Consider the following 12,807-nt stretch of genomic DNA (forward strand, 5'->3'; position numbering starts at 1 on the left):
CAACTAGTACTCAAACTTTTCGATTTCATTTTAAATGGTACCTAAGGCCACCTTCGGTCACTATTCCAGCCAAAAAACTCAAATCTAAAAAAATAAAAACAAAAAAACAAGTTCAAGGCAAGTCTATTACTAAAAAATCATCACTATATATGATCACAACCCTTGAAATCATCAAAAATCATCACTATGATGGCCTCCTATGCCGTTTTTAGTCAGAATAGTGACCGGAGGTGGCTCTAGGTACCATTTAAAATGAAATCGAAAAGTTCGGGTACTGGTTGTGATCAAAATTGCAGTTTAGGTACCATCAATAAAATTTAGGTATAGTTCAGGTACTATTTGTGATAATAACCCAAAATATTTTCTTAATCTTTTATTCCATTTTTTATTCTTTTTGGACCAATGAATGCATGGGCATACTGTAATTGGAGACAGCTGATTTCATCCCAATTATTCGTGACCTAGGATTTGGAAAATATTCCAAACCATGTACGAAACAATGCTGAACCGATTAATTAATTAACTAGGGTTTGGCTCTTTTGAGATTGTAGATTCTCAAACAGCCTTCTGTGCACTGATTGATTCACTACTGAAGTTCTGCAGATCGAGAGAAGTGTGCATGGATGTGTCCACGTTCCTCGAAACAAATCCAGGTGTGGTGTACGTAGATCGAGCTCCACTGTTGTAAAGCAATTATATCAAGGAGATAGAACAAATACATGGTTCAATTTACGAGGTCGACCACATTCGATAGTAATGTAAAATGACTTATCTGGGATTCCAAATGATTGAAGGAAGGAAGAAGGAATAGTGAGTACAGCTACCCTCCCAATATCACAGCTATTGATAGCAACATTGTGTGTTACAACTATAAGTAATAATAGTTACTCAGACCAGCATCATTGGCCTGTTCCTCATTGCACTTCGCACTTAAAAACTCTCAGTCATCTCTGCAGCCTGTGCTGTCGCTGGGAATATCAATGCCTAAGCTTGGCTGTCACTCTCCTTTGGACGGTGGAGTATGATTCAAAGTTGTCTTCTCGATCAAGTTGATCTCTTATTTTTCAAGTCCCACCAAATTTTGAAGTTCTGAAACATTTTGATCTACTTGAATGACAGATAACTTCAAATATATTTGATGCTACGAAAACTGCAAAGTAGCATTTGATTAGTATTGCTTTTTATTACTTCTTCACCATGATAATATATTACAAGTTGGATATATATATCTTTAGATCTTTGAGATCAATCTAAAAATAAAGGGGTATATTATATTTGGATTTCTATGGTGTTTTGAAGATTCATCTAGAATTTAGATGTGTGCACATTCAATTAGGATTGTTATAAAAGCTCTAAAAGTCTGCTTTATTCAATTTGAATTGTAAATTTGTAATCCAGGGGTATTCACACTACGCCAATAATAGCTTCAGACGACATGCAAAATTTTTAATTGTCGTCAGATATTTTGGGACAGCAACAAGAATTATTCTATTGTGTATGATTGTATTAGGCAAAATTTATTGTTGGGTAAGTGTTATATTATCCTGGATTTAAACGTACAACATATTTTTTCTTGTTGTCTCCATCTTGTTGTTAAGACAAAAGTTATTACAAGTCTGTTGTGCAATTGTTATTCAGACAATAATAGTATTTAGATGTTATTTGACTAGTTTATCTTCAAACAATAGTTATTCAATTTCTAGCTAGGTTTGAATTTATTTATTTATTTATTTATTTATTGAATCAAAGAAAGAACTTTTATAGAGGAAAAACTCAAATGAGTTGAGCATAATCGATCGTGTTGTAATACATCAATGATGCTTGTAGGAGATGATCTATCCAAACTGCTCCTATATCTGCCTCAAAACCTAACGCTGCAAGGTGGTAAGCTACAACATTACACACTCTTAGAGTATAACAAATTGTCACTCCATGTAATCCAAACATCTCGAATATCATCTATTAGGCCTTCATTTGCTAACAAAGCATACTCCGTACAGCAGGCTTCAGAGATGGCTCCCATACAATCACTTTCAATAATGACATTTTGAATTTTAAGAGAGGAGAGTAAGTCCAAACCTGTGAATTTTAAGAGAGGAGAGTAAGTCCAAACCTGCATGAATGGCTAGTAGCTCACACTACTTTGGCTTTGCAGCGTGCATTGCCGGTTGAATGAAGGTTGCTTTAAACTGTCCATTTGAGTCTCTTAATACTTTCCCAATTCCACCATGACTTTGGTTTGGAATGAATGCAGCATCAACATTTAACTTGAAACCCGATACTGCCAGCTTCCATTTTTTGTTCTGAGGCCTTTTAGGTGAAACAGTGTTGCCTCTAGCTTTCTTGAAATCTTCCAACCATAAAAAGCAGCTAAGAATTAAGTCCTGAGGAGTTTGAAACTTTCCCAACCACAGAACATTGAATTTGTACTATTTATTTAATGAAGAAAAATAGTGTAAATATATTTATAAATTACATAAAGTAAGTTAAAATGAATGTTTTTAATTAATAAAAAAAAATAGAGACCCTCATCTCGCTTTCTATATTTAGGCGCGAGATAGCTAAACGTTAAAATAGAGAGCCACTTAGAAATCTGGTGCAGCTGCTAAAATTGATAAAAAAAACTAAACATACTCTCCAAAATAGCTAAAGATTCAAGATTAAGAGTCTGCTAAAGTTGCTCTTACTGTTATTGGATCATAATTCATATACATATTTGTGCCCTAAAACATGAAAATTACTTGTTCTAAAGTCCAATTTAATGTTGACTAATCTAATTCCATATTTTGTAGAAAATCTTGACAAGAGAAGAAAAAAAGTGAAATTTCGGCAATTTTTCCGTGCACTACCACTTTTGGCGGTGCACCACCACTCACAGTGGTGCCATGTATTTTCCGGCCACATTCATGGAGGAGCAAAGAGGATGAGTACTATAGCATCTATTCCATTACATCCATTCATCATTTGTTGAGTCACAAATTACTTATGCAATTGTGCCCCATAATTATGAAAATTGATTTGTCTTCCATACTATTTTACCCTTTTTAATTCATTTCCTTTTATTTGTAGGAAACTTTGCATTGAGAATAAAATGACTATTTGAGGCTTGAAATGCAGAGATTTGAAGCTAGGGGAAGAAGACACGGAGATTGGAAGAAAATTACAAATCGACTTTTCCGGCAAGCCGCCACTCATGGAGAGTCCTTTCTCCAGCAAAGGAGGACCATGGTTGTGAGAATCTCCCATCACTTGAAATTCAAATATCTCCCTACACCTTGTCATTTTGTCACCTTGCCAATTTGGGACCATTTGGGGGACAATGGTGTAAGAGCATCTCTTGCACACTTTGGGACTAAGGAGGACATACAAGCTGATCAAAGAGAGGCCAAAGACTAATTCTTCAACATTCTTGACTCCATTCAATCATCTTCATCCTATCTAAAATTCATTTTTTCTCTGAGAAGACACCACCATTTCCACCACTAAAACCACCATCTCCACCTCTAAAATCACCATTTCCACCACTACAACCTCCATTTCCTCCACCACTCAACACCACAACTCACCTTAGAGATTCCAAATTTCACTATTCTTACCAATATCAAGAGCTTGGAGCAAGGAGAAGGAAGTGACTACCACCACATCATGTTCTTGGAGACCCATCTCCACCGGCCACCTCTTCCAGCATCATCAATAGTCACCCTTTACTCCTTATCTCTTTATGTTTTTGATGTTTAATAGAATGTTGAAGGTTGTGTATCTAGCTATGTGTGAGTAGTGAACTAGTTGGGGCTAGGGTTGAAAGCCCTAGCCAAACTTGCTTGTATTGATGCTTTTGTTTATAAATTGATGCAAATTCATGTTGTCATTCTCACATGCTAAGTCAATAGTTGAATGCATTACTTAGACCTAATCAATTTGAGTTATGTGTTTGCCATGACATGAAGTTTTTCCTAGAGATTGATTACCTTTAGGCAAAAAGGGAGCATGAAAGCACACCATGTGTGCATGTGAGGGTAGTGAGCTAAAATCACCTAGAGATATGATTGGTTTGCTTGCTTGGTTACTAATTTCTAAGCTTTATGTATTTAGGGGCAAAGGATTTAGACCTATCCGGTAATTGAATTTGTCTCTAGGTAGTTAGCTCTAAACTTATCCAGTTAGGGTTAATAAAATGAAAGGGGTTTAAGCCTTAGTAGTCCTATCCGGATGCTAAAAGGGTAGTTGGACAATTAGCTTTGCATCATTCATATTCAATTGATTTAATGCTTGCAAGAGAGGCAAAAGGTGAAACCCGATGCCCTAACTCCCATCCATTTGATAACAACTTGTTTAGTTTAGCTTAGTTTATATTACTTGCTTTCATTGTTTCAATTTGAATAGAAACCAATCTCACAATCAAAATCAAATCTCTACACACCATCTTGCACATACTCACCATGACCTTTGGTTCACTTGTGAGCCTTTGTTTGTGATTGTACATTTGCATATTCTTCTAGTTTTTCCTTAGGTTTTCCCTAGTTAGGAAAGGATTTACCAATCCTCGTGGGTTCGACATCCTTACTTAATCCCCTATTCTATAACTTGTACCTCTTGCACTTGAGGGTGGCTTCAATGCTAACACCATCGTTCTATCTCAACCAAATTCCAACCCTTTTGGTTCCAATTCAACCAAACATTCTCTATTACCCAAGAGCCCATCATCATCAACACTCAAATATCTATCATGTTTTAGGCTTAATCACCATCCCTCACTCATCATTTCCTACTCCAACCTACACCATCACTCCCATGCCATTTTTCCTTAATGTTGGGATCTATTACCACTTTTCTATTCCACCTTCATGCTTCTTGCAAGTTGTGTGCTGCTCCGTTTTGCTTGACAACACTATTTGACACCTCTCTCTCTCTATCTATTTAAGCACTCATTCTCTCAAGGAAGAAGGCATCACTCACGCGTAGCCACTACATTCTTTTCTCTCTCTATTATCTACACAATCCACCACCATCTCCTCCACAAAACCTCCATCTTCACCACTTCATTTTCCAACTACATCCCTACTCATAACATCTCACATATACCAATCATCATCATCATCATCTCAAGTCTTGAAGGAGTTCAAGGAAGAAGCTAGAGCACAAGAGGAGCCACCAAATCATCTCCATGACAAAGTTTCCATGATCAACCACTTCATCATCCTTCACTTATGATCATCCCTAGTCATTTCTAAACTCTATTCTTTGGAAGATTAATGTTTTCCATTATGTTGATGCTAGTTTATGTAGATACGTGTGAGTAGTTTATTGATGGGGCTAGGGTTGAAAGCTAAAATTACTAAAATCTAAACATATATACTCTTTTCAATAGTTAAAAGTTAAAAAAGAGAGTTTGTTAAAGATATTCTTAATAAAGTAATATTGTTTGTCATATGCCTTTTTTTAGGTACTATTTTGGGGAACAAATTCTTCAGATACCATAATTCTATTTGAGAAAGTTGTAATATGCATATAATTTATTCTATTTTGACAAAAATATGGATGGAGATACTAAATTTACCAGACTACAAAAATTCTACTGATACTTTTTTCATTTCTTAGGTACCTTTTTTGACCAGTTTATGATGCTAAGTGTTATTTCACTTACTAGCTCACTCTAAGAAATTAGTCATGTACGCGTAATGTGTTGCCTTTTTGAAGGAAATATGGATGTAAGAAACAAACTACCGGATGACCAAAAAAAATATGGTCGGTGATCACCACGACACAAGTCAGTATAGTTTTTGGAAGGATTGGTGACATATACAATGGGCTCTCACCATTGATTAAAACGTGGGTATTTATTGGTATCCTTAGCCCATGTTTGTTGTGGTATGAGCTATTAATTATTGACTGTTGGTTATTAGAAATAACTAATACTCCATGTCATGGTCACTAGTTCAAATCACATTTGCATCTTGAAATCGGTGGAATAGGAATAAAAAAAGGAAAAAAAATTGTTGGTCGTGGAGATGTTGTTGTTTGTGCAAATGTGGCATATATATGTCGTTCGGTGGACGCAACTTTTGGGATATGAATCTGATTCTCTGTCAACGAAAGAGTGAAATGAACATTGAACGCTCTCAACTCTGTCCGCTCGATTAGTGAAAATGATTCAGAAATGAGTTAAGATTATGATAAATCGATAATTTGATTCTATCATCTCAATAAATGCAAAAGAAGAGCCCTCCTCAATTTCTCCGTCACCAAGATCGATTCATCTCTCTTGTAGATCATATACCCAGGTACTCTCTACAATCTACAGTTTCTTTTTGCAGCTTCCCTTGGGTAAAGAAGAAGAAAAAAACGATTGGATTCAAGGTTTGTAATTTTATTTTTCCCTTATCATAATTTTTTCTTTGTTTTCATTTACAAAAAAGGGAGTAGAGATTCAAACCGTTTGATTTGAGCTTTTGTTTAGATAGATTCATTCAGTTCAATTGAATTAATTGTATTTGTGGTTTTCTACTTTTCATTTGTCCTAATTTTACTATCTGAAAATCTTAATCATAAATAGTTAAATACTATCGTTAATGGGTTTGAGGCAGAAGAACACTGCCAAACAAACCCATAAACAAGAGAGAGCACTTTTGGTTGACAACTTTCTCCTTAATTTACAGAGGTAGTTGCTAAATAGGTGAGGAAGGAATGGGATGTCACTATCTTGAAGTGGTTTCATGGCCGCGAGAGCTTCAAAGAAGTGCAAGCAAAGGATCCGGGATGTTGTTTGAAGAGAAAGTTGCAAAACTGGTGGGGAAGAAGAGGAATCTCACTACTTTTCGATGGGAAGTTCATGTCAAAGAAATTAAGGTTTTTCGATGTACATTTCAGTTAGATGATTTTTTGCATTCGGGTTATCATGTAAGTCACATACATTTTCATTTTATTTTATTTTTGAAAATGTTATCCTAATATGCAATTTAGCAAACAGTACAATAATGAAACACTCCTAGGGTCTAGAAAGAGTCATTACATATAGCAGACCAAAAATCCTATCCCTACACTAAAATAATGGCACGTTTACTTACTTGGAATGGAAAATAATCATGAATCGGAGACAAGTGGAATGGGAGAAGAAAGGAATCGGTATTGATTCCGGATGAATGATTTCTAAACCCATCTTCCCCCTTCATAATCGAATTCCTAAGTATTCAGGAATCGATTCCTGATAAGGAGGTGGGACCTACATCCATTCCGATTCCTTCATGTGTTAGTAAACGCAAGAATTCTTTTACCCGGAATCATTCTGATTCCTTTATGTGTTAGTAAACGCAGGAATGTTTTTACCCCGTAATCATTCACTTTCCTTCCAAGTAAGTAAACGTGCCCTAAGTTATCTAACACACTCCTACCACACCCACTTTTAAAATTAAGCCCTAAACAAAGGAAATTAGAGCCCTGGAAGGAATTAAAGGACAAAAGAGCTACTCCATTGCGATTTCTTCACTCAATAAGAAAAAGATAGTCATATTCCCCTTTGATAAAGAAGGAATAATGACCAAAGTTAAAAGGAAAAAATAAAACTAGGGTCCCTATGGACCCAAGAGGCTTAAGTCCACTAAGCACAAGCCTACTCCAAAAAGCCAACACCTTCTCGAGCTGGATCAGTTTTCCAATCAGCAGCCACCTTTCTCCGTGCCGCCGTCGTGATGCCATCATCTCTATCAAAACACTGTCGTCGCTGATACCGGCCTGGTTTGACTCAGTTCGTAAGGTAGCAACCTCCCTCGTTACTCTTCGTAAACAAACAGCGACTGCACCAAGATAAACATCCTACGAACAAAGTCAAAAACCACCACCGGGAACTGTCATCGATGATAGCAGCCTGGTTTGACTCAATTGGTGAGTCGCTCCTCGTAAACAAACAGCGACTTCACCAAGATAAACATCCTAGGAACACAGTCAAAAACCACCGCCGGGAACTGTCATCGATGATAGCGGCCTGGTTTGACTCAGTTGGTGAGGTAGCAACCTCCCTTGTCACTCCTCGTAAACAAACAGCGACTTCACCAGGATAAACATCCTAAGAACACAGTTGAAAACCAGCACTGCTGCTCTGAAGCCCCAACCATACCACATCTTGAAAACCAGCAATTCGATCCGACTCAGAGTGAGCTAGATCCACCAAATCCCGTCCAGGCTCCTCTCTTCCGCTCAGATACGGTGCCCTCCCACTCCAATCGAACCACCAACCGAAAATATTACCATATTGAACCTCCTACTCATCATATCCAACCTTACATTGCTAGACATGCTCGAACCTAGCATCCCCACAAATTCACCGTAATCCGCCGCGATTTCAAGATGAAGGCGTCCACCTCCTCCATCTTCAAGAGAATAAAGTAAAATTTGAATCCCCAAGTAGTCATTGGAGAAGATGATAAAGGTGTAAGAGAGGCCGGCGATCTGTCTAAAACGGCGGAAAAAAAAAACGGTGTAACAGAGGTAGATTGGGGATGGAAAAAAAAAAAAAAAACGGCGGTGAGTTTATTAAAATTCATATTCATTTATATCCAAAACGACGTCATTTTAGTATTATATATATATATATAATTTAGAGTTATATATATATATATATATATATATATATATATATATATATATTCGATCCAATCTTATATAATTAAGCCAATTTTTGATGGAATGTTTAAATTTTTGAACTACCATATATGCCCTCACATAGTATAGATATTAATACAGAGATGTTCCCCTGGTCAGCAGCTGACCAGGGATTATTTGCTCAACTATCGTCCGATTTCAATCGGACGGTTGACATGTATTTAGATTTTTTAGAGATGATACATGTCAACCGTCCGATTGAAATCTGACGGTAGTTGAGTAAATAATCCCTGATCAACAGCTGACCAGGGGAACGGGACCGGATATTAATAAATAAATTATTTCTATATGAGAATAAGATAGTCAATTGACTATATCATATTTCAGAATATTGCAATACCTCTCATGAAAAAAAGAGAAACTTTCTCAAAATTAAGAAAGAAAATGCTGTAACTTTTTTTAATTTAAAAAAATAAAAATAAAAGCTAATTGACATGTTAAGGGGCTAGTATAAGGTAAAATTAGAACTTAATGAAACGAAATCTTAGTGTGCGCGCAATTTTGAACATAAATACTGAAGGTATTAACATAAAACCTAAAAACCACCAACACAAAATCTAAACTCATGAAAATAAATCCCAGCCGCGGCGCCCATAGGTGTAAATCCTTTTCGGACACAGAAATTTTACTTTTTACACTATTTTACTAGCGTACGTGTGCCTGTCATGTGCAAGCAAATCTCATTGAACACGACGAGATGCATGCGCAAGTAAAATGTGTGTCTATATAAACATCCAAAGAAGGGTTCTACGTGTCTCATATGGTGGTTGGTGGAGAAGTGAAGAACAGACCTGGCATCAAACATGGAAGCCAGAGATACAAAACCAGACAAATTCAGTTCGTAGTTGTATATCACTGTGATCTCCTGTGCAACTCACCCCTCATGTTTCATCAGGCCCACCAATCACATGATAAAACCCCAGCGGAGTCAGACTCTGATACCCTGTTTATTGCCGGTTACAGCAATCAGATGCCAAAGCCAAATGCAGACGAACACAGTCCTCCGCCGATTCCAGAATAGAAGCAGCCGTTTCAGGGTGAGCGAGAAATGCCTTCTGTGCCCTTGGGAAGTGTGTGCGTCCAGAGTTGTTGAGTTGTCGTTTAGGTCGAAACCACGGGCAATCTAGGTAATCCAACTCAGTTAAGTGCTAAGCTTCTCTCCTATTAAGGCTTACAGAGCACTCAGAGGTGGTTGCAAGCTGGGCAATGGTTTTCTCTTAGTCTCTGTCAGCTCTCTCTCTCTCTCTCTCTCTCTCTCTCTGCGAGAGAGAGAAATTGCATTACTGATCATATAATGCACATAGCTAGAGTAAGTACACCATTCCTTCTTCCTCATTTCCCTTTCTTGCATATAATTGTGGTTGAATTTTTGGTTAATTATATGCTTCTCTTCACCATTCTTAAATGTGTTTGTTCTTGTGATTTTTGGTGATCATATATCTCGTGTGAGATATATCATCATTCAAACTGAAGAAGACAATTATGAAGGTGTGTGTTAATACTTGCTTTTCTATCAAATCACAAACAACCTTTTCTTTTTGGACCAAAAAAAAAAAAAACTCAACATCTTCTTTTGAGAACTACTCTTTTTTTTTTTTTAAATTTAATCTTTGATTGTTTTGATGTTGTTACCATATGTATTGGAAACATTATATTTTCACTAAAAATGATAAGAGAATATGTTGATTGCTAGATTTTGAATTAAGATGGATTTACCGTCCTGACCGATGGTTCATATTGATAATCTTATGACAGATATTGTCCAAACATTTGAATGTCATAAATTTTTTATTCAAAAGTTGTTTAGGGAGGGTGAACAAGTATATTCACCCCCATTATCAATTAACTCACTTTTACTTAATAAATTTATAATCCAACGGTTCATATCTTAAATTAGCATTTAATGATCATCTCTGTAAAAAATCAATCGAATCGGAAATCGTTTAATTATCTAATTGAATCAAATAAATGGACGGTTCTAATAACACTTACTCCTGTTATGATGAACCGTCCATGTATTTCATATCAATGAATAATTAAATGGTCTTCAATTTGATTGATTTTTTACAGAATTAATCTTTGTATTATATCATACAACTTGAATGGTTAGATTAAAAAATTACGAAGTTATTATGCGTTAATCATAAGAGATGGTGAATATGCTGATTCACCCTAAGGGGTGAACCTGAGAATTGTTGCTCGTTTATTCTTCATTATAATCAAGGGATTACATTCACCTCACAATTCTTTTTCCTCTTTTCAGTTTCAAATTTATAATGAGATACTTTTTTTTGGTATGGAAAAATGAATGACACCTTGATTTATGCTCTGAAAACAAGGATTTTTTTTTGGGAAGTAAATCTTTATGGAAATGAATGGCACTTAATTTATGCTCTTGCAGAACATCTATGATTGTGTATTTTTGTTTTTTATTGTTTTTTCCTCTAGGTTTTGTTTCTTGATAGAATATTGCAACCTAATCCTCATTCTAAGAATCTAATATAGAATTTTGAATCATTAATAGCAGGAAGTAAGATCCAAGCAGATAGATGAAACGGTGCAGTGAAAGCAGACAAAATATAGCTGTTAAGAGGTATAAGCAATTCTTCCACCATAACTCCACACGTATAGTCCGCTATAAACCACCAGCTAGCTCTCAACTACAGAGATTAGATCTTGTCCTTTTTTTTTAGTTGAATAGAGATCTTGTCCTTCTGGATAAAACCTAACCCAATCAGTAATTACATCTCTTTGATCCACCATAAATTAAATCATAGTATCATACTAATCTTTCTTCGATCATGAATTACTTGCAGGTCAAATCACACCATGGATTTCACGATTGGAAGGTTATTTATCTGCACTGCTTATAAATCCATAATTTCCTCTCTCTTTATGTTGCGGGGTTCGAGGTCAACATGCCCCATGCAAACCCCAAAAGATTCGACGCATCAAAACCTCAAGTTGGGTCTCAAAACCCTAATTTTCAACCCTAAATCCCATAATCACCGCCACATCGTTCACAAGAACTACAAGCTCGCGCCACCATCGCCATCTTCGCAGTCTTCACTCACTTATTCGTGGTCGTTATTGGATAACTCATCGTCGTGGACATCGTCTATGTTGGACGACTTGCTCGGAACAGACAGTGGCGTCGCCTACATGACAACCTCAAACGACGATATCTTAATGTCAATGACGACCAGTACTGCTCGCAGTTACCCCAAGAAGAAAAGTACTCGAGGAAGCGGAAGGGTGAAAAGGGAATTTCCACCACCAATACCGCTTCTGGCACAAACGGGGAATTTGCAATGTCGCATGCCTTGGAATCTGACTAAGCATTATTCTAATGGAAGGCTAGTTTTGAAAGGAGAGAAAGCACAGCACCATGAGTACTTCGAAGCCGAACGTGACAGCGGCCGCCTTGTGCTGAAGCTTGTGCCTCTGGACAGCACCATACTAACGACTTATGATGTGCCTGAATCGTCCGGTGGACATTTGGACGTGTGTGAGGAAAACGATGAAGAGCTTGAAATGGAAAACGTGCAGTTTGCTGAAAATGACTATGCTGAGGATGAGAATGATGATGCTGATGATGACGAAGATGATGATGATGATGAATGTGACAACAATGTGGATGAGAGTAAAACTATGTTGGTTTGCAATTCGGTCCCTCAGTCACACTCGGAGATCAGCAAGTGTGATGAGAAATATGGAAATCTGCCGATGTATTTCACGAAGTCAGCTGCAAGTGTCCATGAACAACCGCAAAACTACTTTGCACACCCTGCTTCAGCTCCTCTTCGTCCAATGACTGCTGTGAAGAATTAGGGTGTTTTCTGGATCAGGCTAAGCAGCCTTGTTATGTGCAGTCTTGCATCGGGTGAGATCGAACATAGTGAATCGAGGATGTTTGTTTTTTAATTTATTTCTTTCATGTTATTTAAAACTCTGTAAGAATAAATAAGCTTTTCCAAATCTAAATAAACTAAAACTGAATGAAAAGCTAGATATTTGAACCTAAATCAATTCTTTTTCATACCTAACCACTGCAAGTGGCCTAATAGTTTTTGTCTAGTTGGGTGTGCTCCCCAACCTAGGTTCGAATCCCGAAGCTGTCAAAGTGGTCAGACACTGTGCTGCAATGCACAG

The 12,807-nt window shown here is 36.9% G+C and overlaps 1 protein-coding gene across 1 annotated transcript; it reads left to right on the forward strand.

Moving 5' to 3' along the window:
* The first annotated feature begins 6,091 nt into the window (after positions 1–6,091).
* On the forward strand, positions 6,092–12,599 carry LOC112180398. Its single transcript, XM_024318939.2, has 5 exons — positions 6,092–6,357; positions 6,657–6,897; positions 9,551–10,143; positions 11,183–11,248; positions 11,472–12,599. The coding sequence occupies exons 4-5, from the start codon at positions 11,205–11,207 to the stop codon at positions 12,484–12,486; spliced, it is 1,059 nt and encodes a 352-aa protein (XP_024174707.1). The 5' UTR covers positions 6,092–6,357; positions 6,657–6,897; positions 9,551–10,143; positions 11,183–11,204; the 3' UTR covers positions 12,487–12,599.
* The last annotated feature ends 208 nt before the right edge of the window (positions 12,600–12,807 follow it).

This window comes from Rosa chinensis, chromosome 7 (assembly GCF_002994745.2).
Source record: "Rosa chinensis cultivar Old Blush chromosome 7, RchiOBHm-V2, whole genome shotgun sequence".
NCBI lineage: Eukaryota > Viridiplantae > Streptophyta > Magnoliopsida > Rosales > Rosaceae > Rosa > Rosa chinensis.

Coding starts and splice junctions, on each gene's coding strand:
- LOC112180398 (XM_024318939.2), top strand. CDS start 11,205: ATGAAACGGTGCAGTGAAAGCAGACAAAATATAGCTGTTAAGAG. Junction 11,249..11,471: donor CAAAATATAGCTGTTAAGAG/GTATAAGCAATT, acceptor AATTACTTGCAG/GTCAAATCACACCATGGATT.